General features: G+C 33.6%; 2 protein-coding genes across 2 annotated transcripts in view; one reads left to right on the forward strand and one right to left on the reverse strand.

Annotated features, from left to right (window-relative positions):
- Window positions 1-1,732, forward strand: part of LOC124363753 (TELO2-interacting protein 1 homolog) — a 127,879-nt gene extending 126,147 nt beyond the window's left edge. Inside the window, exon 23 of the mRNA XM_046819014.1 lies at window positions 411-1,732. Coding sequence (XP_046674970.1) covers window positions 411-485 — 75 coding nt within the window. The 3' untranslated portion in view covers window positions 486-1,732. The remainder of the gene's footprint in view (window positions 1-410) is intronic.
- A 645-nt stretch (window positions 1,733-2,377) lies between these two features.
- The window catches only part of LOC124363754, a 47,158-nt gene continuing 22,252 nt past the window's right edge, over window positions 2,378-27,283 (reverse strand). Inside the window, 5 exon segments of the mRNA XM_046819015.1 lie at window positions 2,378-2,889; window positions 5,496-5,569; window positions 10,105-10,314; window positions 16,776-16,887; window positions 23,954-24,098. Coding sequence (XP_046674971.1) covers window positions 2,584-2,889; window positions 5,496-5,569; window positions 10,105-10,314; window positions 16,776-16,887; window positions 23,954-24,098 — 847 coding nt within the window. The 3' untranslated portion in view covers window positions 2,378-2,583.

Consider the following 27,283-nt stretch of genomic DNA (forward strand, 5'->3'; position numbering starts at 1 on the left):
AGTCACCATAAAATGATGTTTTATGTGTTGGCATAGTTAGGTTACACTGTTAATATGTCACATGTTAAAATCTCTTATTAGTTTACTAAGTTTATATCCAAATTTATTTATTTTTCTATTTTCTTGTGTGGCTCAGTCAATTGCTGGACACTTGCTGCAGTGAAACTTCCCGAGTTCAAGAGAAACGTGAGTGATCTCCTGCAGGTCATTGATGGCTGACTCCCATAATCTCTGAGCTGTAAATGCCTGGTGGTTGAAATGTGTTCTTGTTTTCCAGTTGGACACTTGCTGCAGTGAAACTTCCGAGTTCAAGAGAAACGTGAGTGATCTCCTGCAGGCCATTGATGGCTGACTCCCATCATCTCTGAGCTGTAAATGCCTGGTGGTTGAAATGTGTTCTTGTTTTCCAGTTGGACACTTGCTGCAGTGAAACTTCCGAGTTCAAGAGAAACGTGAGTGAGCTCCTGCAGGCCATTGATGGCTGACTCTCATCATCTGTGCTGCTCAATCGGGATATTTCTAAAATCTCGATTTAAAAATATAGTGATGGCTTACTTATTTGATTCTCCAAAGGTATGGAAGCATAGGCTTAGATTTTAAAATATACCTTCACACAAAAGGCTGAGTATTTAACTGACTAATCGATTACATCGTAAAATATGATCAGAATTCACATTTACTTGTAGGATTCAATGATATGTCGAGTTTATTCCTTGTACTCAAATTGCCACTTTCCCTCTTGTAATACAGAGTAACGGACTAGAGTTGTTCGAAGAGCTGAGACAAACAAAAAGTTATTAAAAAGACATTTTACATTAAGAAATAAATGATAAAGTACTTAATTCCTTACATAACTGTACATATGTGATGTTTGAGAACATTATGCTATTTGTTAGTAAATGTGTGAACAGTTGTTCTTTAACATAATCACTATCTGTTCACACACACATATTGTGGATTGTCTAACTTATACAGTTAAAAGTATTTTGGAATTTATGATAAAATTATGGTTTAAAAGTAGTGAATACTAGCTATGATATCATTTTAAAGGAGCATTAACGAAACACCATTATAATTCTTTTGATAACACAACAAAATTGACTAATGATAACCAATTTGAAAGGATAATATGAACAGACAGTAGGCTCTGTGTTGTTCTAATTTTAGACCTTAAAACTATAAGTTTTATACTTGTAAAACTCAAAATGAAAACATAGAATGTATTGTTGGTAATTATACATCAGTTCTTCATTATTTTGGCTTAAAATGTAAAACTACTTTAAATTTATACTAACATTTATTGTTACACTTTAGTAGAATCTGAATGGAGTTATATATAAATGTGTTGGAATGATGTAGAAACAGTTTCACTATTTTTATTTTTAGTCTTATACAATTATTTATGAACATTTCTTTTACACAAAAAGTCTTATTTTTGCCCCTAAAATATGTTTTAGAAGTTGGTTGGTCACCTTCAGATCTGATTTATAATAAAAATGTATTTATATCAAAATAAAGATTTAAGTTAAAAATATTACTTCACACCATTGTGAAGTGGTTTGAAAGGGAAGAAATGTATATAACAGAATTCAAGACAGTAACACATTTGTAAAACGTTCATCTGATGGCAGTGTTTAAATAATAAGTTATATCTACATAAATTTATATTTTTATACCCCGTTCGAAAGGTACTGTAAATATGTAGAAATAAAAATGGAAAAATATAATGTAATGTATTTGTGTTATTTTGCTTGCCCCAAGCCATCACCAGCATCGGTTATATAAATAATGTTATCTCAGTGTTACCAGGTCAGTATAACTTTGATGTGGCAACTGTGACTCAATGATAGAATTTCCTGACAAATGAGTCTCAGAAAATTGCTTCATAACTGGAAAGTGTTTTAGTATAAATAGGCTCATGAACACAATAATGTACATTTAATACTGATATGGATTCAATGTGATGACATGTCTTTATTGGTTATTTTACAATGTGGACTTTTCAATATTCAATTAAATTATCTAAAGTGGTTACCAAGATGATTGAGCTTCCAAGTTTTTGAAAATCGTATATTAATATGCCACCCATTAATAAGTTGGAATAGCTATAATTTTGCACAAGTTAACTATCAAAAGTACTTTGTTTGAAGTTTGTTTTTGACAATGGAAGGATTGTGAAAGAAACAGGATTTTCCTGGACATTTGCCATTGTTCAGTGATTAAAAACATCAGTAACTGATTTTTTTTATCAGTATACTATTTGTTTTAGATATTTTAATTCTTGTTAATTTTGCTTATATCTTGATTGATAACCATTATAATCAATTTCTCTATGAAGTACAGGTTTTTAGGAAATTTTAATAAAAATCTCTCAATGTTCTGAAGACCAAAACGTTTATTACAAACCTCCAAATAAATACTTTTCAAACTTTGGTTGATCCAAGGGAAGTACAATGGTGCACTTCACTGAATAAGTACATCACAGACTAAATAGGAATTACATTAGAACTGTTGTCAAGGCCTACACTACGCAAACACGAGATTTACTACTATCATTACTTCTCGACCTCGGGATTCGACCCCTCAGTCATCACCCAGTCTAACATCGATGGACGGGAACGTTGTCGGGTGTTTGGGATAGACAACGTCATTGTCTTCCACATTCCCGTGTTCCTCTGGCTCCTCCGGGAGAGGATATGGGAAAGGAGTGACCGGTGCCGGAACTGGATTGAAGGGTCCAGGTGCCGGGTCTCCAGGACCCTCTCTCTGCAGACAGTTGGCTAGGACGTTCCTCACCGACACGGCAAGTGGTTGGTTGCAGGAGTAGCCTCCATGCATGTGGATTGCTGTATAGTCAAAGCAGTCCTCTACACCATCACTGTTACAGTCCTGCAGGAATATGTTAATCATGACAATTTGTAATTAAATTTATAATAAAAAAGTACTTTTTAGCAAAGCTTATCTCTTGTATCCTTTAAGTGCCGTAGATAAGTTTTATTAGCCTTATCCCAAAGGTGTTTCGAAACGTGCTAAGGGCCAAGTACGCTAGCCTCTTCCATTTTCTCTTGTTAAATTTCACATTTTCAATATTATATAGGTCTGAAGTGCGGATTGACTACAAACAATAACAACATACAGTTATCAAACAGTTTAAACTGTAGTCAAACACTACTATATAGTTTTTGATAAGTCATCTTCTGGTGTCAGTGTAAATTAATATTAAAAGTGAGGATTATCCATCTGGAGTCGTCATAGTTTAAAATTTATGAACCCAGTACAAAACACAATGAATAAATAAATAACGAGAAACATAACATTTGATAACTTCATGACATCTCATATTGAAGTGCACATTATTGTATATTGCAGCTGATATTTAAAAGGCTTTGGGGGAAATAGACAGATAGATAAATCTTTATTTAAAAATTAATTAAAAATCGTTACATGTCTAGTTAAACATATCTAAAATTATAATTACTTGTCACTAATTTAACTGCATCTTTAGAGACACTTTTATCGGTCACAATGCTTGGCCGTCCATTTTATTCATCATAATGCAGATTAGTTGGGTGATTTTTAAACCTGATGCACCACTAAACGCACTCCATCTTCAGTAATCACATCGTTTCCATAATTTTCACAGAGTTGGTGATGAATATCAATTAGTTTATTGTGGTTAGGTAACCACAATGAACTACACAATGTTTGCTGATTACACTTTACAACTCGTGGGATTTTCAATTGTGTCACACATATTAAACTGCTATTGTAAAACAACAAGTAGTAACAGTAACCTCTCACTAGTATGGCTGGATAGCTACAGAATAGACAAACGCCCTGACATCAAAATGTCGTGATAGTCTCCCGCACCTAGCGGCTACAGAGCAAAACATAATCTAATTTTTGGATAGACTTCATATTATTCCTTTGAGTAGAATGTATTTTGTAGTAATCACAACCTCACCTCCTTCTTTAATGTCCCTGCACCAAGACTTCAGGTTTCCTGGCAAGTAGTTCCACAGTTTTAAACCCATATAAGAGGGCTTCTCCTCAAACAGAGAAACTCAATGCACAGGAAGGGGGAACCTGTTTGTCTGGTGTTGTATTGACGTGTTACAGCCCCTGGGAAACCTCTGTCATGTGTACCTCTAGTATATATAGTGACAAAACTGTCAGAGTTCATAAAAGCTGTTTGTCTGGTGTTGTATTGACATGTGTTACAGCCCCTGGGAAACCTCTGTCATGTGTACCTCTAGTATATATAGTGACAACACTGTCAGAGTTCATAAAAGCTGTTTGTCTGGTGTTATATTGACATGTGTTACAGCCCCTGGGAAACCTCTGTCATGTGTACCTCTAGTATATATAGTGACAACACTGTCAGAGTTCATAAAAGCTGTTTGTCTGGTGTTATATTGACATGTGTTACAGCCCCTGGGAAACCTCTGTCATGTGTACCTCTAGTATATATAGTGACAAAACTGTCAGAGTTCATAAAAGCTGTTTGTCTGGTGTTATATTGACATGTGTTACAGCCCCTGGGAAACCTCTGTCATGTGTACCTCTAGTATATATAGTGACAAAACTGTCAGAGTTCATAAAAGCTGTTTGTCTGGTGTTATATTGACATGTGTTACAGCCCCTGGGAAACCTCTGTCATGTGTACCTCTAGTATATATAGTGACAAAACTGTCAGAGTTCATAAAAGCTGTTTGTCTGGTGTTATATTGACATGTGTTACAGCCCCTGGGAAACCTCTGTCATGTGTACCTCTAGTATATATAGTGACAAAACTGTCAGAGTTCATAAAAGCTGTTTGTCTGGTGTTATATTGACATGTGTTACAGCCCCTGGGAAACCTCTGTCATGTGTACCTCTAGTATATATAGTGACAAAACTGTCAGAGTTCATAAAAGCTGTTTGTCTGGTGTTATATTGACATGTGTTACAGCCCCTGGGAAACCTCTGTCATGTGTACCTCTAGTATATATAGTGACACAACTGTCAGAGTTCATAAAAGCTGTTTGTCTGGTGTTATATTGACATGTGTTACAGCCCCTGGGAAACCTCTGTCATGTGTACCTCTAGTATATATAGTGACACAACTGTCAGAGTTCATAAAAGCTGTTTGTCTGGTGTTATATTGACATGTGTTACAGCCCCTGGGAAACCTCTGTCATGTGTACCTCTAGTATATATAGTGACACAACTGTCAGAGTTCATAAAAGCTGTTTGTCTGGTGTTATATTGACATGTGTTACAGCCCCTGGGAAACCTCTGTCATGTGTACCTCTAGTATATACAGTGACACAACTGTCAGAGTTCATAAAAGCTGTTTGTCTGGTGTTATATTGACATGTATGGCAAGCATGTTGTAAAATATACGGGTACTCACTAATCTAGTCCCAGGGTTAGAACCTTTAATGTCTATGTAAGATAACAATAGTTTGTAGTATTAGAAAGCTAAATCGTAACGTAAACATGTAAAAACTAACCTGATGAAATCTATTCATGTACCCTCTAATGGTAGCCTCAGAACAAGTCGTATCCAATGCACATTTCTGATATGCTGCAAAATATAACGATAAATGAATATAAATATTAACAACAGAACAGATGAACAAACAGACAACAAGTTGATACCCTCTAATGGTAGCCTCAGAACAAGTCGTGCCCAAGGCACATTTCTGATAAGCTGTACAATATAACGATAAATGAATATAAATATTAATTTACCCTCTAATGGTAGCCTCAGAACAAGTCGTACCCAAGGCACATTTCTGATAAGCTGTACAATATAACGATAAATGAATATAAATATTAACAACAGAACAGATAAACAAACAGACGTGTACCCTCGGATGGTAGCCACGGAACTTCGTATCCAAGGCACAATAAGATCTCCTCGGATGGTAGCCTCGGAACAAGTCGTATCCAAGGCACATTTCGGATAAGCTGTACAATATAATGATAAATGAATATAAATATTAACAACAGAACAGATGAACAAACAGACGTGTACCCTCGGATGGTAGCCTCAGAACAAGTCGTACCCAAGGCACATTTCTGATAAGCTGTACAATATAACGATAAATGAATATAAATATTAACAACAGAAGAGATGAACAAACAGATGTGTACCCTCGGATGGCATCCTCAGAACAAGTCGTATCCAAGGCACATTTCGGATAAGCTGTACAATATAATGATAAATGAATATAAATATTAACAACAGAACAGATGAACAAACAGACAACAAGTTGATACCCTCGGATGGTAGTCTCAGGACTAGTCGTATCCAAGGCACATTTCTGTTAAGCTGGAAAATATAAGAATATACATGTTAACAACAGAACAATAAGATCTCCTCGGATGGTAGTCTCAGAACTAGTCGTATCCAAGGCACATTTCTGATAAGCTGTACAGTATAACGATAAATGAATATAAATATTAACAACAGAACAATAAGATATGTACCCTCGGATGGTAGCCTCAGAACAAGTCGTACCCAAGGCACATTTCTGATAAGCTGTACAGTATAACGATAAATGAATATAAATATTAACAACAGAACAATAAGATATGTACCCTCGGATGGTAGCCTCAGAACAAGTCGTACCCAAGGCACATTTCTGATAAGCTGTACAATATAACGATAAATGAATATAAATATTAACAACAGAACAGATGAACAAACAGACGTGTACCCTCGGATGGTAGCCTCAGAACAAGTCGTACCCAAGGCACATTTCTGATAAGCTGTACAATATAACGATAAATGAATATAAATATTAACAACAGAACAGATGAACAAACAGACGTGTACCCTCGGATGGTAGCCTCAGAACAAGTCGTACCCAAGGCACATTTCTGATAAGCTGTACTATATAACGATAAATGAATATAAATATTAACAACAGAACAATAAGATCTGTACCCTCGAATGGTAGCCTCAGAACAATTCGTATCCAAGGCACATTTCTGTTAAGCTGGAAAATATAAAAATAAAAGAATACACATGTTAACATCAGAACAATAAGATCTCCTCGAATGGTAGTCTCAGAACGTCATATCCAAGGCACATTTCTGATAAAGTGGAAAATATAACAATAAATTAATATACATATTAACAACAGAATACATGAACAATAAGACATGTACCCTCAGATAATAGTTCAGAACAAGATACTTCTCTTATCCTTCTCCTATGTCAGGAGGAATGCTGTATAAAAACATGAAGGAATTGAATGCTTGCAAATAAAGAAAGATTAAATTTTTAGTTAGTCAGTTTTTTAGTTAATGGCGTAGCCAACAAAATTATTTCATGCAACCCATAACAGGAATAAAAAATGTTTAACCACCAGAAAAAGTGCTCTTTCAGAATTTGAAAAAAGTATAATGGCCAAACTAGTAGGGAACAATTTATTGTATGAAACCCTTTATTAGTTCAAGGTCAATACTGAATAAACATTGTAAAAACAACACTTCATTTAACTAGAATGGAAACTTGGTTAACAGAATATAAAACTTAATAAGCAAACAATAATTTTATTATTATATTTGTAATTATAAATAAAGAAATGTTTTTGTATGAACTGAAAGGATGACTTGTGTCTTAAAATGTGTGACCTAAATAAAAATATATTGTACTAGCAGTATTGTTGCTGCTTGCACATTTTAAGCAAGGGAGAAATTCAATTACGCTGTTTGTCACAGCATAAATTGCACTGCTTCAATATATTTTTTTAAGAACCACAGAAGATGTCCGGATTTTGTTTGAAATTTTGCTCAGCTAACTAATATCTTTAATATTGCCAAAGGAAATCTTTCTTAGTTACCATGTTAAAAATAAATATCTACAAACACATAATTTAAAAAATTAGAAATAAAAGAATTAATTTTTTCAGAGAGCCATTCAAGGTAGGATGATATTTCTTTATTTTATTTTCTTAGTTATGAATATTAGAACGTATACTAAAATTAGAAAAAAGTCTCACATTGTTCAAAAAAGTACATCAAGCTTTCAAAGAAGTCCATTAATATTTGGCTGAATGGGATGTAAAAATAATGTGGATAATTATGTTTTGCTTTTTTTACAATATTAAAAAAAAATTAGTCAGTTAATGGATTTAGTTTTACTACTTAACTGTCACTGAAAAAGAAGCATTGAATGAGATAAAATCCAAAACAGTTGGCAGGGAAGACATATCTAGCCAAATGATAAAATCCGTGATTGCTTTTACAACCGCAGCCAAGACTCATAAACATCTCATAAACGAGTCTGTAAAAATGGAATATTTCTGAGATTAAGTATAATAAGACCACTCCCAAAAATTATTGTATCATCTGCTCTTGAACACTTGAGACCTATTTTCACCCAACAGCTACGTCCAAGATTGGAAAAGATAGTTGTTAAACAGGTGATGGATTTTGTAAACAGTGCTAGAATATTGGTGCAGTCTGGCTATTACTTCTACTGCTCTTACCAACCTATTAAGGGACATGCTGGATACAAAAGACAAGGGCAGATATAGTTCCCTAGTACCACCAGACTATTCAAAAGCTTTTGACTTAGTGCACTATGAAATGTTTGCAAAACCGCATTATTATGGTTTTAGTGATAATGTGATCAATTGGATGAGTTTTACTTGAAAGACAACCTGCAAGTTACCAGGCTGGGAAGTGACATATCTGGACGGTTGCTGAGGAAAAGAGGTGTTCCCCAAGGTATCTGTCTAGAGCTAACTCTGTACAACTTGTTCATAGATGATTTCCAGTTTGCTTGCAGAGTTGCACTGCTTATCTATATACAGATTACTCCCGACTGCATATCTCTTATGTGTCTTGCCAGATGGAAACAGCCATTGATCAGCTGAATTCAGACCTAGAGGGAGTTGTCGAATGATTGTTTATCAATGGACTGACTCTCAATGTTGGTAAGTGCACGGTTCTACATAGCACCTCTCAGTAGAGGCCCTTAACGAGAGTGACATGAGGGTTATACTGGGTGGAAGGAGTTTGGCAGTCTGTGTAAAGGTCAAAACTTTTGGACTTATGTTGGACACCAAAGTCACTTTCACTGACCTTGTCACGCACGCTATACAGCACACCTTAGGCAGACTCAATGGCTTTTACAGGTTTAAGAATCTACTGCTAGAGACAACAAAACTGCGTCAGGGTGTTTTACTGCTATCCTGCATACGGTGATAGTATCTCAAGAGGTAACACTGAGCAAATACAAAAACTCAAGAACAGTGTTATATAGTTCACCTTCAACCTTGGACCATTCGCTCACGCGTCTGGTACTGACAGGCTTTAAATTTGCTACCTATGGCAACCATAATATTTAAACATGAAATTAGTTGCTCTGAAAATCAGTGTATCTGAGAAATGCTTGAATGAATAATGGCATTTTTATTTATTTATTATAAAATAAAAAAAGGTAAGTTGATATCTTGTATATGACCTGAGATATTGTAACTGAAGTTTAAAGATTTTACATGAGAAAAATTCAATTTCTGACTTCCCTTAAATTATATAAGCAATCCAAAAACGTTCTTAAAGGAATAATTTAGATATCAGGAATTTTTGTTGAAGGCCCAAGGCCCATTTGCCTATTTGTTCTACCTCAAGGATTCTTCTCCTTGTACAGCTCTTGCTCAGGGCTAATGTGAGTAAGCCAACCTTTTCAGCTTTCTGTTATAGTAAAAAGTAATAGATGTATAGTTTCCATGATGAATTAAGATGATTATGAAGTAACATTGCTCGGGAGTTAGTCTGTAAAGGCTCAACTTTCACCATTGTGTCCCTTGCTGCCTCACCAAACACTACATCTGTTTCAGCGGCAGCTTTACATAAATGTTCCATTTAATTTTGTATTATTACATATAAAAATATTCTGTCTTGATTCTGCCAGACCTTTAATATAAATAATTCCTATTGATTTTCGTTATTAATCGATTGTTTTTATTTCTGCCATCTATTATCTCAAATTGTGCATTTTCAAAAATTCAGTTCAGTGGAGTATTATTCATTGTGACAACAATTTGTTCACTTTATTTTGTATTCGAATGAAACACATATTGTAAACTGTGGTTAACTTACTGACGTCAGACAAGCGATCCTCCAGTCCCACCGTAGGTCTGCCGGCGTCCTGCCAGTAGGGCAGTGTGATGGCGTACGGGCCGCACACTCCGTCGTGGCACGAACTCACTGCACCATACACACAGCTGGGACCTCCGGACACCGCCTCGCACAGACAGCGCAGACAGGACGGTGGGACATCTATGGTCCCTTGCGCTGAGCTCAGCATGGCTGGACACGATAACAAAATAAAAACCCAAAACATTAATTAAATAAGTACTAAAAGCGGTTTAAACTTCCTTCTGTACTGAGCCCCCATTTTGGCTAACAAAGTTACATAGCTATGATTCACATGCAATTTTAAACCAACATAGCAAACGAAACTTTTTTAATCAGTAAGCATGTTCTATTATTACAGTATTGATTGTTTTCTTTATAATCTCTTCTTTTGGGACAAATAAAAGATCTCTCATGGAATCAACATGTAAATAGATGTATTGTACTCACAACTCATTACAGAACCTTTTGTTTCTAAGAGAGTCAAACTCATTAGCTCTGGAGATGCTACCAGAATAACTTACTCTGCACTGTTTGAGACATGTGTTCATTGTGGAATAGTGCCTAGTAGGTGGGGGGGGGGAGTGCCTACATCATTAAGGTAATGCCACTTGTATGCAGATATTTGAGTAACATTGATATCTATAAATGTCAAACAAGACATAGTGATGGCTTTAATTTTCCAACCCACAGATCAGTTTTATTTGCAAAAAACTGTTTTATTGAGGTGCCAAGCATTACATGCTATCAGGAGAACTCAGAGATTTTGCTCCTCAGTTTTCGAAAAAAAATATTCAAGTGGCTTGTGAAAAAAACTGTTTGTAGCCTTATAAAATTTAGCACTGTCATCAATGACTAATTGAATTTTCAAATAATGTATTGACCCTATCTTTGTTCGTAATCAATAATGAAAAAAAAGAATATTTTATATTGAAAAGCTGTACATTGAAAAATCTGTCTACAGTATAATAGATTCTCACCAAGATATTGAGAGTCTAAGACTTCTATCAGTTCTCCGTCACTGCCTTGTGGATTATGGGGTATGTTAATGTTCCATACATTACTTTTCTTATAATGGGTATGTGGGAAATATCATTGAAATAGAGAGTTGTAAAAAACTGAAACGTAATGAGAACTTGATGGCAGAGTTCTGCAACCTTTTAATTCTAACCTTGCCCCCTCTTGATATACTCTTCTCATAGGTAGGGCAACTGTCTATTTGATCATATAATCATTCATATAATCCTTATCAGATTATATGAAATTTATAAAAACTGCACAATTAGCTGAAATGAAAATCGGTTACAGACAATTCTGAGCTTTTTTAAGATCAGGGTTGGTCTAACAAACTGTGTAAAATATGTATCACACGAGAATATTCAGGTGTATCTTTAGTCAGGTCGAGACTTGAGAACGCCGTCATTGTATGGAATCCAATGCATTTAATTCACGAAGAAACTGATTGAACAAGTTCAAAAAAGATTTTTGAGATATTTATATTATAAATGCTTTAATATATATATACATATTTAGTGCCATACATTGAGTTATTAGAAATGTTTGGGCTGGAGAGTCTGAGTCGGAGGAGACGGGTCCTGGCGCAGGTGTATCTCTGGGGCCTGGTCCGGGGTCGGGGTGGACGACGCGAACTGTTTGGGAGTCCTCAGTTATCGAGTGCCAAACTTCAACAGCAGGAACAAATGTTTGTTTCATTTGCCCTATTCACGCACTGCGACGCGTGCATTCTTTCCTCTGTTGAGGATGATGAGGTCTTATAATACAATACTCTTGGGTGGGTCCGACATTGACATTCACCATGACAGCTTGAATGTTTTCAAAAAAAAGATTAAGCCATTGTTGTCATGAGATCCATAGGTCAACGTTCTCCATAGGTTTCTCCCCGGGCTGTTTTGTTCTCTATGTGGGTTGGTGTTTAGTTATTTGTTTATTACTATTATATTATATTTATTGCATTGTTATTATATTATATTTATTGCATTGTTATTACATTATATTTATTACATTGTTATTATATTATATTTATTGCACTGTTATTATATTATATTTATTACATTGTTATTATAGTATATTTATGATATTACACTAGTTACTGTAAGAAAAGTAAAGTAAAGCCAAACGTGAAGAATTGTGCTATGGACTGAGCTATAACTCAAACCACTGATGTCTGTTTTGTAATTTTTCTTGAACTGCTATAATGTTATTAGGGTAAATCCTGTTTTATAGCATGTAAATAAAATAAAATAAAATAAATATGATTGGTTCCTTCATATAAATACAGTACGTACGTTAAATTCTTAGGAATAACCTAACCACATGTCCAGTTACGTGATTTACGTGATTAGGTACACTTATTAATATAACCTAAATATAATACTTTTTCAGTTCAGTTGGTAAGGCTTTGTATTTCTCAGAGGAACGTTGCTGTCAATAATATTTTTGTATTTTGTATTAATGTATTTTTTATAGTGTTTTTTTTACAATTTTAATAAATAATGATCTACTTCAATTAATTGGCACAATTCAATGTACAGAATGTGCAAACATGAATAAAGTTATCTATTATATCTAATGTTATCTATTGTCGATTTTAGAATATTAAAATCTGTATGTCTATTCAAACATTGTTCTTCATTATACTTTATTTTTCTCATTAAAATTTAAAAATTTGTTCAATGTTATAAGTTTTTCTTTTAACACAAATATAGTCATATCAAAAGTAATAACAATTTGGTAAAACCAATGGTTTAACAACAGACATATTGCTTTATAGGCTAATTTCTATACATAATCATTTAACTAAGAAATGTACTAAACTTGTGATGATATTTAAAAATAATTATACTGAGTCCTTTGTCTTCTAAAAGTATTTTGTAATATTCTTTAATATTCTTTGGAAATAAATTAGATTTTATTTCAGTAAAGTGAAACATAAAATTATATTGTCTGAAAATAGTACAGAAAAAGTTTTTGTTTGAAAAAAAAACCATATTGATCTAGCAGTGATCTTTACTACAGAACAATAATTCGTTTTTATAGTTGTGAGAATCAAAAGTTCACTGGATCACTGGGTCAACATGAACTTTGCTCTTTATCAAATGAAAAATGAGATAAGATTATCACAACTGCAACTGCAAAAAGTAGTATAAGATTACTGTTTAAAAGTACTATGCAGTACATATCATACATAAATATGCCTATTGTAATCAAGAAACGAGGTTGCTGAAACTTGTGGAAATAAGGATTTAATATTACATATTTAAACAGTACAGTTACAATATTGGTTATGTGGACTAATCATATAAATATACTCATACAAAGTTCACAATGTTTTAAATAATTTTCTACCTACATTAATTAATTTTTTAGCGTATAAAACTTCTATTGGGATATCTTAGAAAATGTTTTTATTTTTCCTTTATATTAAGGACAAAAAGCTAAGGAAACTTCCTGTAAGTAGTTTTGTGTGGTCTCTACAGTAAAGGATATCCAGAATCGGTAGGGTGGGGGGGAGTCAAGGTCATGTTCATGTTGCATGGAAAGAGAGGGATACTTTTTCTGTTACATTCTGTACAAGTCAAAGCGGTCAAGGGGCAGTTCTTCTTCATATTTCTGCTTGCAAAACGTTTTAAGAGAACCTACTGTCTCCGCCATGTAAATTGTTCTTTTCTCAAGTTCTGTAGGAGACATTGACCTTAAATTTGAGTGATCTTACAGTTCTGCTAAAATAGAGCCTTCAAAATGATTGTACGATTATCTTTGTACCGAATATTTTAAAACTTTTCAACTTGGTGGAGTTTATACTTCTGTAACCTAACATCTTCATGGTTCTGATCACCTTCAATTCATTATTTTGGAATACCTAACTTATATTTTCCTATGTGACCATCATTAAAACTTGGTACAGGATAGGGATGCTAATTAGGACTTTTTTAATTAGCACCACATTATTCAACGGCTTGCTGATGTTTTGTGCTCTAGCTTTCAAACATGTTATAGCAACTCTGGTTTAGCTAAATCTCTGAAGATGGATTTCATTAAGCTTACTATGTTTTAGGCAAATAAAAATTTGTTCATAATTTTTTTGTTTGAACTTGGTGCATTATACTTGCACCAAGTAAAACATTATTATAAATAAACAGTTAATATTTTTGTATAAGTAAGGTATCAAATTAAAGCTGAGATATTTTATTACAATCGATACAAATAAAACAACGTGTTTTAAATGAATTGACTCCTTAACGGTCTCACCTTTTCAAACAGTTGACATAATGATCAAGTTATCCATGTATCTAAGTATCTGAACACATGCTGACACATGTCTTGGGAATCTGTTGTGTTGTACAGATATAAGTCAAGTCAGTTTTTGCTGTACCCTGTGTAGGTTCTACTGGCATGAATAATCCAACCAGAATTAAACTCTTCAGACAGTGATTAGACAGATCAACATTTGTTGATACTTCTATCAGAGAATACTACTATATAAAATAAAATAAATACTGTCTTTATTTGTGATGGTTTTTAGATTAAATTACTGTTTTACAAATCGATTAAGTCAATAACTATAATTACATGTAAATTTATGTAGCTATATCCAAATTATAATTGATTTAACTATGAAATACAACAAACTAGACCAAGATTACATTACTTCACTCAAGCAGTGTATACAGTATAAATGGTAAAGCCATTAATGGTGAATGGAAGGGCATTGTATATATCCATAGGGTCCAAATTACGAGCAAGCTTACTTTGTTGCCTCCAGCTTTACACACAACATCCTGTCAGATATATGGTGTCAGAGGTGCACCAATTTCCAAAAGTTAATGCACCAATGTCACTGCCTGGAACCTACAAATATCCCTCACTGAGAGCGAATTGGCCCGTTTTCCTTAGTGAGAAATTTGACAAATCTTCTCAAACTATAAAATACTTAGTGTACAGTTTTTACTCTATGAAAGGATTACATAGACTTCTGGAGTTAACAATTTCCAAACACAGGAAGAGCATATTTAATTATTAAAAATACCAAGGAATTGATCAAGTGCATTTTTAATGTCACGTGCGCATTGAGAAATATTTTCAACATACTCAACAATACTGTATTGTATTCAGGTATGTGGATTAAATATTAATTTGTGGTGCAAATTTAAACGATAAACTACAAATTCACTAATACTTTTTCTGATGTACCGAAGCAATTCACATAAGGTTTACTTGCCTTGAGAAGATTATCAGTATCCCATAATATTTATAATGTTTCTCAGCAGATTTACAATAAATACCTCAATCTGCATTACAGATTATATTCAAGTGTACTTGATTCTTGGTTTAAAAATAAACGATTTCGTGCAATTCATAAGTTCTTACGATATAACTTAAATTACTTAAATTTTACTCGTATTATTAATGTTGATATTTAACAAATATACTTCGGTAAAATAGAACAGGAGAATATAGTTTTTATTTTTAATTTATGTAACGTTTATTGCTTTTACTCATGTGTTAGTTTACATATATTTTTATATGTACTTTATTATAAATTTATAAGGAGGGTTGACGAATTCCACACAGGATGAGCCACTGTCTGTATTGACAAAAAAAATGAAATAGAACATTTTTCCAAATCTAACCACACATTTTCATCCCAAAGAACTTGGGAAGATTATTTTTAATTTAGTTACATTTATAGAGGAATGGGAGTTGGTTTTGGAAAATTTAAAAATAAATATAGGTTGTGTTACACCTCATTTAGAAAATAAAATATAATGTTTATGAAAAGTTTCTTTATGATTCACTTATACATTTATTTTACCAGGGAAGGTAATGTTTGAACATTTTAAAAATTTGTATATTTAAAAATGTACCTTTATTATATGCTGTTCTGCATATTTATTTTGGTGCCTGGTGTTATTGCAACATGTTGGGTTTTCTACATTTTAACATTTAAATTTCATATAGAATGCACTCTCTAAAACTAAAAAATATCAAACTTCCAAAATTTACAAAAGTTTGAAATGTTCTTTAGAATGAGTTATTGGGTCAGGGGAATCAAAAAGGCTAAATTACAATGTTCTATTCAGACCAGGATTTTTCTCAAAGTCCTCACCATCCTCGGGTAGACAGAGATCTCAGCAAGCAATATCCTGAAGTTTAATTATTACAGTTTCATCAAGATATAAATACTAAAGTATCATTAAAAGCACTGATAACACTATCAGTCACACTGCAGTGTGTTTTTTCAACTATAACTTTACGTGTACATACAATTTAAGCACTAGTTCTAGGTTAATTTTCCGTGAAGTTCGCAATTTTCTAATGTGAGTGCAGTTTAAGAAACCATGCTACGGAGCTACTGTAATAGAGCAGAATCGTATTGCATTTTATATCCCTTCAGTCCATCTTTATAACAAAACATTTTACTGTGGCTGTTTCACTGAATGCTGGGCATAATTGTATAGTTGCACAATTAGCACATCTTTAAGTAAGTTGGGTGTAAGGCAATTAAAATTCAATGCCAAAACATGAATCATCGATACGTTATGAACAACCGGTTATATAGTATTTAATCGTGTATCGCTCGGTTTCGTGATAGAGTTGGCTGTGATAAATCTTACCTAGGAACAAGCAGCTTAGAGACGCGATCTCAGAGGCCGCCATCTTGACACTGACAGCTGACCTTGGACCGCGGGCCCAGCTGATGAGCGATGATGTCACCGCGACCAGTGGCTGTCAGGGCAGTAAGTATTTCCTCGTACCGTTCGTTATTACGGCGTTCAGGAAGCGCTGCCTCTGAGTAGCGGGCCACCCAATTATAGGCTGATAATGATAATGTCCATCAAATGTTATCTCTGCAATTTAGCTTAGACGCTCGTCAACCCTGAGGGATATTTAGATTGTTATTAATGGATGGAGATATTTTAGAGGAACATTACGTTTGGACTAATTACCTCGCCTTGAAATCCTGTTATGTAAAATATTCCAATTAGAAAAAAATGTTTTTACACCATATTTTGTAATAAATTATGTATTGTCCATGTGCTTTTCAAACTAAGAAGGAGTTATGTAAAACCTGTTTTAAGTGATTTAATGATAATATTTAAACGCATTGCCATTGTAATTGGGTTGATTTAGTTTTGTATTATTTAGAATTCCAGGTATATTAATAAAAAATACGGTAATAAAATAATCATCCTTCACACCGAATAAAAACTAAACCTTGAAATTTAATAATTTATTTCAAAACATAAAATGGATTCTCGCCCAGATTTGATACTAGACATAAGGATAATATCCTATTTCTATATTCCGGTTGAATGTCTTAGAAAGTCTATTCGGTATCTTGGACCAAAGTTATTTAACTGTCTGCATGAAATCATTAGGTACTACGATAGTTTACCTTTGTTCGGATCAGAACTTAAAATGTTTTTTAATTGGTAAACTGTACTTTCGAGAAATGTGTAACAAGACTTATCCTAGTTCTGAAACGCTGTAAACTCCTTTTTAATCCTTTTATTGAATATATTGGTTTTAGATATATGCTAATACTTGTGGCTCTGCAGTAACATAAATACTTGCAATTTACTTGTTTATGATCAATACAGGATTTGACTTTGTCTTAAAAATTTGTCAGCTAAAAATGTTATATTTACTAATCACTACATTCATGCCCAACAGATTTCAGCTGAATTTTGTTATACCGCATTTAAACTTGTTTAATCGTTAAAATTTTACTTTTTGAATATTTTGTACCGTTTTATAATTTAAATATGATAAGTATTAAATGAAAATAATCTATAATACAAATTGCAAAAGTACAATAATTATGCAGGCTACATTTCTTTAACATGGTAATAGAGAAGCCTTTATTAATACCGTATTGCAAACATATGCCGAATAGCAGTTAATACGAATGCAGTAAAAAATAGCCAGCATACAGGATTTGGAAAAATTGAGAAACGGTAATTGAGTAAATTGTCAACAGATGGACAGACAATCAAGTTTGGACAGAGCATTCTGGAAACTGGATTCTCGTGTTTGGTGCTCGTGTGGATTGACCAAAGGACAGATTCAAACATGTTCTTGTGTTGGTTAATGGTAACTTCAGTTAATGTAATCAGTGCCATCATTATTATTATATTTTTACTCTTATCTTCACCAACTACCAAGGTCCTTCAGCAAGCCATTTCATCACCTCAAGCAAAATTCTCTTATTACCATGTTGTAGAAAATCAATATTCTTTTCTCACATATTGTTTTGTCTCCTTTGATAAGGATTCAGATTGTTGTTTTATTTTTATATTTAAATATTTCTTGCTTTGAGAAGCATCATTTTATTTTAATTTTATGCATTGTCTTTCTGATTCAAATAATTCATTTCCGTTTTAAGCTTAGAAGAAAAACTTGATGTTTATTTTGGTGTAACAGAATAATAATTTAGTTAGAAAAATTTGTTTGTATTCTTGATTTGTATTGTGTCAGACAATGTTTCTTAAATGTAAATGTAGCTGTTACTATATGCACATATACAATTGCAAGTAAGTAATTTTTTCTGTATATTTATTTGTATGTGTGTATGAAATCATTGTGGTTAAGTTACTAGTGTTTTATGTCTACTGTTGTATAACTGATTATGTTCTTGTTTTTAATGTAAAAAATGTTGTAAATTGTAAATAATGTCTAGTTCAACACTTTTAGAGAGCATTAATGATGTAAATCAATTTTATAGTGAGAAAAAGGGTTTATTATTGTGGCACACAAATATTAGGAGTGTAAACAAAAATTTTGATTCATTTATTGCTTATTTAAATTGCTTGCAGGTAAAGCCTCAAGTAATTGTATTGTCTGAGGCTTGGTTGGTAAGTGAGAAAGAAGCTGTTTTATATAATATTAATAGTTATCAAATATTTTCATCTTGCAACTCTGCTGTGAGAAGTAGTGGTGTCATTGTCTATATACATCAGTCTATAACCTCGGTTCTGTGTGAATGTGATATACCTGGTTGTGATGTGGTTTTGGTCTCATGTCGTTTAAATAATATTTCTTTTTATGTTCTTGGTTTATATCGTTGGCATATATCATTGGCAAGGGATGTCATTCATGATTTGACGTGCTCGTTATCAAAAAATTAATTGTGATAATATCATATGTTTGGGTGACTTTAATATTAACATTAAGTTGGAAAATAGCCTTAGTGATGAATTTTTGGATTCAATGGCTAGTCTTGGGTTTCAACAACTTGTTGACTTAGATACGAGAGTGCAGGGTATTTCCTCCTCATGTATAGATCACATATGGTTTAGTTCCAAGGTTTATGAAGCTCACAAAGTATCGGTGATTGAAACAAATGTAACTGACCACAGATCAGTGGCGTGCATAGTGGATTTCACTCACTTTGGAATTGCAGAAAGAAGAGTTCATTATGGATGTTTCATTGATTATAAAGGACTTGGCATTGATATTTTGGAGAGTGATTGGTCGGATATTTTGGAGATCACTGATGTTAATTTGGCATTTAATTTGTTTTATGATAAATTGTCTACTTTGATCGATAACAATAAATATACTAATACTGCAGAAAAAACTAATGTTAAATTTAAAATGTTAAAACCATGGATGAGTGTTGGATTATCTAAGGCTTTTGCTATTAGAGATAAGTTATATAAATCATTTAAAAAATATCCCTGTACAAAAAATAAGGAAAATTTTGATAAATTTCAATATAAATTATCAACATGGGTGAGACAAGCTAAAGAAAGATATTACATTAATAAGTTCCAAGAATACAGAAACAATTCAAAACAACTGTGGCATCTAGTCAATGGTATTATAAAAGGAAATTCATCAAGTAGTAGTAAAATAACATTACATAACAATAATAATCTAATGACTGATAGTTGTGAAATTGCTAACTGTTTTAACAATTATTTTGTTAATGTTCCTAATAACCTAGTTGATTCATTTCAATATATCACTGATGATATTAAGCACCTTTGTTTAACAAATTTTAAACCTTTTATTAACGAAAGTTCCTTATTTTTATTTCCCATTACACTGACAGAACTAAAAATACAAATTAAGTCTCTCTCGCTGAGTAAAAGTACTGGTGATGAATTGTTATCATCAAGGTTAATATTTAAAATGTCAGAAGAATTGTCTCCTGTACTTCTTAATCTATTTAATAAAAGTATTAGTTCAGGATGCTTTCCGGATGTGCTTAAGATTGCTACAGTAATACCTATATTTAAAAAAGGAGACAGGCTTTTCGTAGAAAATTATCGTCCAATTTCTTTACTTCCAGTTTTGTCAAAATTATTAGAAAAATTAGTTAAAGTTAGACTCATAAAGTTTTTAGAAATAAATAAATTTTTTTCTAAAGTTCAATTTGGTTTTAGAGAGGGACTCAGTACAGAGCTGGCTTTGCAGCATTTTTTGAAAGATATATATAATGGTTTGAATAATATTTCTTGTAACAAAGTGGCTGGTTTATTTTTAGATGTAAGTAAAGCCTTTGATACCGTTAATCATGGGTTGCTGCTAAATAAATTGGAATCTGCTGGTATTCGAGGTGTCCCTTTGAATTGGTTTAAGACATACCTAACTGGTCGACAGCAATTCGTCAAAATAAACAGTAGCACCAGCTGCTTGGAAAGTCTACATTTTGGAGTCCCCCAGGGATCAGTTCTTGGGCCTATTTTGTTTTTAATCTTTGTTAATGACTTTTACTCTGGAAATTTCAATGGTAAGGTGACAGCATTTGCTGATGACACAGCATTTTCCTATAGTGCGTCAACAGTTGATGAATTATATTCAAGGATGCAGGATGACCTAAATAAAATATCTATATGGTTTGCTTGTAATAAATTATCCTTGAATGTATCAAAAACATTATATATGATTTTTTCTTTGTCCCAATCCGGCAACTTTGGCACAGCCTTAAGAATACATTCAATAAATTGCAGCAAGGATCTGTGTGATTGTGGCGTAATTAATAAATGTAGTCAGATTAAGTATCTGGGTTTGACTCTAGATGAAAACTTATCGTGGAAACCTCATATAGGTTCTCTGAAAAAGTCTCTACGGTCATCACTTAGGGCATTTTTTCATTTGAAATCAGTTTGTCCTCCCTCAGTTATGAGACTGGCTTATTTTTCATTGATTAATTCTAGGCTGGAGTATGGATTGTCATTGTGGGGTAGTTCATATGTTTCAAATTTATCTAGTCTAATAGTCCTTCAGAAAAAATTTATAAGATTGATATGTAATTCTAATATTAGAGAACATTCGTTTCCGCTTTTTGTTAGAAATTTTATTTTACCATTAAGATATTTATATGTTTTTAAAGTTTTAGTAATTTTTTTCATACTAAGTGGTAACAGTGGACCCGTTATTGACAACTCTGGTTATTCTACTAGACTCAGTAATCAACAGTATTTGCGATTGCCTAAACCAAACTGTTCTTTGTTTCAAAAATGTTTTGTGTTTTTAAGTTATAAGTTTTTTAATTTAATTCCAAGTGAAATTAAAATTAATAGATCTATATTTATTTTTAAAAAGAGGCTGAAGGTTTGGTTATTGAGTAGAAGTGTTAAAGATATTGAAAATTTATATTTAGTTGTTCAGTAAAAATATTTTGTTCTTATTTTATAAATTGTAAATGTATGTTTTTATATTGAAGTTGAGTTGGATTTCTCTAATTAATGTGTGTTAATTTGATGGTTAAGAGTAATTTTAGTTTGTTTATTATTATTTGTTGTATTTTCATATTGTTATTATAGAACTTAAATTAAATTAAGAAGCTGATGATGGCTCCCACCCAAGTGCAAGATTATTTTCTTTTTGGGTTGGTATATTTTTTTCTCTGTAATCTGTATATTGTTGTATACTGTATTTACATGTATTTAAAAAAAGAGAAAAAATAAACGCATTTATTATTATTATTATTATTATTATTATTATATTTATTTTGTGCAGTTTACAATTCAAAAGGTGTCAGAGAAGAGTCGCATATCGTCATGCATTAGCCTAAATATTAGAACACAGTTAATCATGTATTTTAATTTTTACAAAATGTTGTGAGTCATTTATCACCTAAGGAAACTATTAGATTACTAGTCTCGAAACGTACTGTTTCTGTTTTATATACAATAATTATGTTAAATCCAAATCTAAATACTGTTCTCAACACACTTTAAATAAAGAACCTAAATTTTGAGACAATACTCCACTAGAGATCTTTTTTGTTGCACTTAGTCCTGACTACATAATTTTATCTACCAGTGCCTCTTTTTATTTTGCTTTGTTATAATTGAAACTATTTTTCCATATAACCTATTTATTTTTATTTATCGGTGTATTTATAATTATTGTATTTTATTTTTAAATACAATCTCTGGAATAATATGCAATCAAAAGATCCCTTGACAGTTAATTATTAAATGTACTTTAACGCTAAGCGTTGCGTTTGTTTGACCCTAACAGTTATTCATTATTAATGGTATTTTTGTCATTAATACAAATTTTTAAACACTTGTGTCAGTGTTGGGTCTACATGATCTAAACAACCACTGTTGAGATTTAGCTGTCGATCTATACGAATATAATTATTAGTTAGAATTTGATTCTTCTTGCCCCAAATAATTATTGTCCCCTAAACAAGGGATTATCCCCATGTGATCGACTTTGGCGGGAGATTTATCTTAGTTAGAAGCCGGCGTACCAATGATCATCGTAAGAACAAAGGATTTTAGTCCTTATGTAGGCTACAATGTTAACTTCAAACACTATGAGAAATGTGAAGTACACGCATCCATATACAGTTTTTAGATATTTATTGCTTACTCAAACTTTTTTTAACTTTATTCTTTAAATGATAAAACATATTAAAACAGTAAAAGCAAAACTGTAACGCGTTTTGATGCGTATTACACTAATCAAAGGCCTGTTTGTAAAATAAGACATTTCCCAACTGGTCTACATAGATTTAATACTGTTCTTCGGCGGTAGGCCTACATCCTGCCTTTAATATACATTTTAGCGCCATTTAGGTATTTTATGCTATTAATCCGTCTCTAACTGTACGTAAAATAGTTGTAGTTGTATGAACTGATTTACACGGAATATGGTGTAATATTTACCTGTACTGCTTGCCGACAAAGGGATGAAACAGCAGTCACTGTCGCGCAGACTTTAACAGTTGGTTTGATGGTAGTCTTACGTAGAAGTAGAGCATTATTACTAGCTCAATGTGGACATTTACTTTTACCTTTAGTGGCTAAATTTAGTTTTTCGTAAATTGTAAATTGTGATTCCAAATTGCAATTTGACATTATATCCACTGCAAAGAATTTTATCGTAATTTGAAAGCTGTATATTACACGTTATATGATTGTACTCATGACGTAACGCTATTGAGGACAGCGATGTTCTCACTCATTCCATTAGGCAACTGTAGATTCCGAGTTTCCCATTCTGCTACAGTACAAAGTTTCCTGGTAATATCCTGGCCTTGACTAAAGTTTTAGAAATCATTTAGCAGAAGGTCAGTTGACAAAAAAAGAACAATTGAAGGTCAACAACAAGTAGGAACTCTCCTGGGTGTGTCACTTTCTATGGGACACCCAGAGAGGCCGATATCTCAAAGTAACAACTGTCTGTAACAGTAACGTATCAAGTTTAGAATGCCACGATAGAGTACCGGTAGAAAGAGTGTTTACATTCTAGATGAGAGAATCCATTCGTTATTTTAAAGTTAGCTTGCTGTGATGAGAGTAGTATAGGATATTGCTATACAAACCTTCTTAGAATGACCATCCAAACTGGAAAATTCCTCAACTTTGGCTGTAACTCTATCCTCCGTTTCTTGATCAACATGAGTTTCCTCACATTTACCACAAGGACAGTTCAGGACGTGTAGGTCACGAGATATATCTGGACTAGAGCTGGACCGTAAATAAGTAACCACAGTCATTCTAAGGGGCATACTTAAGAGTGCAAAACTATCTTTTGCCGTTTTCCTAAAGTTAGACAAATTATTGTTCTTTTATTTTATTGGGTATGAATGAAACCCTTTAATTTTGTTACCAATAAACTAGGGAACCACACCCAACAAACCTACAAATACTCTAATCCCACACACAAAATAAAAATTCATAAGTAGGTTACATTTATATTAATGTGTTTTCCCAAAATTGTAAAGTTTTTATGGATGAAACATTAATTAATCCAAATTCCTGTTCGGTGTTAAAAAGTATATTTAATTTGCGTTTAGTAAAAAAAAACATCGCTGTCATTGGTTGTCATTGCAACATAGCCTGTTATTCTGACATACTCACAATACACATACTAACCCACTTCCTGAAATTCCCGAAAGTCAAATTGTAGCTATTACAATTGTAGCTTAGTCTGTGTAACTACAGGGACAAACTCCAAAATTCAGAATTGTTTCATATTTAGCCCCTTATAAAATTCAAAGTTGCAACAATGTGTGTCTGTGCAGTATTTTCTGTGGAGCACTAAACCAGCCAACTACAGGCCAAAGCACAAAATCGAAAGAGAATTAAAATTTCTTATAACAGGTTCAGTTACTTTTTGTCGTATATCCAATGATCTGCTCAGTTTAATCTCCTGCTCTCTGATAGAGCTAGATTCCCTGGAATAGTTTGATATACTGCTCCATGAAAGGGGTAGATCTCCTACCCCCTGGACTAGTTTTATCTCCTGCCCCCTAGAGGAGTTGTATCTACTGCTCCCTGGAAGTGCTATATTCACTGCTCCCTGGAGGAGTTTGATATACTGCTCCCTGGGAGAGGTAGATCTCCTGCCCCCTGGACTAGTTTTAACTACTGCTCCCTGGAAGTGCTATATTCACTGCTCCCTGGAGGAGTTTGATATACTGCACCCTGGGAGAGGTAGATCTCCTGCCCCCTGGACTAGTTTTAACTACTGCTCCCTGGAAGTGCTATATTCACTGCTCCCTGGAGGAGTTTGATATACTGCTCCCTGGGAGAGGTAGATCTCCTGCCCCCTGGACTAGTTTTAACTACTGCTCCCTGGAAGTGCTAGATTCACTGCTCCCTGGAGGAGTTTGATATACTGCTCCCTGAAAGAGGTAGATCTCCTGCCCCCTGGACTAGTTTTATCTACTGCTCCCTGAAAGTGCTATATTCACTGCTCCTTGGAGGAGTTTGATATACTGATGCCTGGAAGAGGTAGATCTCCTGTCGCTTGGAGGAGTTTTATCTACTGCTCCCTGGAAGTGCTAGATTCACTGCTCCCTGGAGGAGTTTGATATACTGCTCCCTGAAAGAGGAAGATCTCCTGCCCCCTGGACTAGTTTTAACTACTGCTCCCTGGAAGTGCTATTTTCACTGCTCCCTGGAGGAGTTTGATATACTGCTCCCTGGAAGAGGTAGATCTCCTGTCCCCTGGACTAGTTTTATCTACTGCTCCCTGGAAGAGCTATATTCACTGCTCCCTGGAGGAGTTTGATATACTGCTCCCTGATAGAGGAAGATCTCCTGCCCCCTGGACTAGTTTTATCTACTGCTACCTGGAAGTGCTAGATTCACTGCTCCCTGGAGGACTTTGATATACTGCTCCCTGAAAGAGGTAGATCTCCTGCCCCCTGGACTAGTTTTAACTACTGCTCCCTGGAAGTGCTATATTCACTGTTCCCTGGAAGAGTTTGATATACTGCTCCCTGGAATAGGTAGATCTCCTGGCCCCTGGACTAGTTTTATCTACTGCTCCCTGGAGGAGTTGTATCTACTGCTCCTTGAAGGTGCTAAATCTTCTGCTCCCTGACAGTATACAATAAATTTGTCACACTGCTGAGATTAATCACAGCTAGGATAATAGATCTGAAGGGATGCGTGTTATGTAAGAGGCTTATGTTAAAACCATGTTAATAAGTATATAATTTATTCTTGGATAATCCTTTGTTACACTAGATAACTTATATTACTTGTGTATGTGTGTAAACACAGAGAGAGCGTTCACACTAAGTGTTAGCCACACCCTCTTCTCTCCTACTAAATGCTTGGAATTGTGACTTAGGAATGTTGATAACCTTAAATAAATTGTACTTTTTTAGTGTTCTGTTAAGTTTCTTAAGTGAATTTTTAGTTTATACAAGCCCGAGCTTAAAATTCTTGAAACTTTATTTGTTATATTAATGTGAGTTATAATATATTTGTATCATAAACACCTAAGTTGAAAATAGTTTAAATTTGTTTGAAAGCTGTAATTTTCAATGTTTTGTTTAAGTTTGGCAAATTAATTTTATTTAAAACTATTAAAGGCTGAATTCTATTTTTAAAATTTTAATTTTTTTATACGAGTTACGTACTTGCGTTTTGTAATGGAAGTATTTGTAATAATTCATATTAAAACATACACAAGTGTTTATATAAATTTATATCCTAGATTTATTTTTTATTGATTCAAAAAATATTGTTTATCAACTAAAAATTGTTTGTGGTTATTGACGCGTTTGATCTCTTCAGGGAGCCTATTGATTACCCTTACACCAGCCTGAGATGGCAAGCGTTCAAAAACAGTAGTTCTGTGGTGTGCCATACGAAAGTAGCCCGGCCTCTAGTTCGTATTGTTGTACGCCGCTACCCCGAAGTGAGACGCACTTGAATCGGCAGTATAGCACGACTTCGAGAATGTAGAGGTTAGGCAAAGTCAGTAACCCCAGCTCCCCGAAGGCCACATTACACGACTCTCTTTGATTTAATTTGTAAACGATTCTGACAGCTTTCTTTTGCATTCTAAACACTCTATTAAATTTGTATCTAGAACAGCCACCCCACAATCTTAGGCCAAAAGCTAAATGTGGATATATTAGGCCAAAGTAAGCTGTCTTCAGAATGTCCAATGAACAGAATTTTGCCAAATTGCGTAAGACATAAATGCCAGAAGCAACCTTTGAACAGACACTCTCAATGTGATCGTTCCATGTCAGCCCTCGATCAAGGTGCATCCCAAGAAACTTGGTGGATTCGTCTTCTTCTATTATGGTTTAATCTACCATCACAATTGGTCGTATTTCGCTTTCATGTTGCCGAAAACAGAAAAAGATCACGCTTGTTTTTGAGCAATTTGTTTTCAAATTGATATC

The sequence above is a fragment of the Homalodisca vitripennis genome, chromosome 5 (assembly GCF_021130785.1).
Source record: "Homalodisca vitripennis isolate AUS2020 chromosome 5, UT_GWSS_2.1, whole genome shotgun sequence".
NCBI classification, from domain to species: domain Eukaryota; kingdom Metazoa; phylum Arthropoda; class Insecta; order Hemiptera; family Cicadellidae; genus Homalodisca; species Homalodisca vitripennis.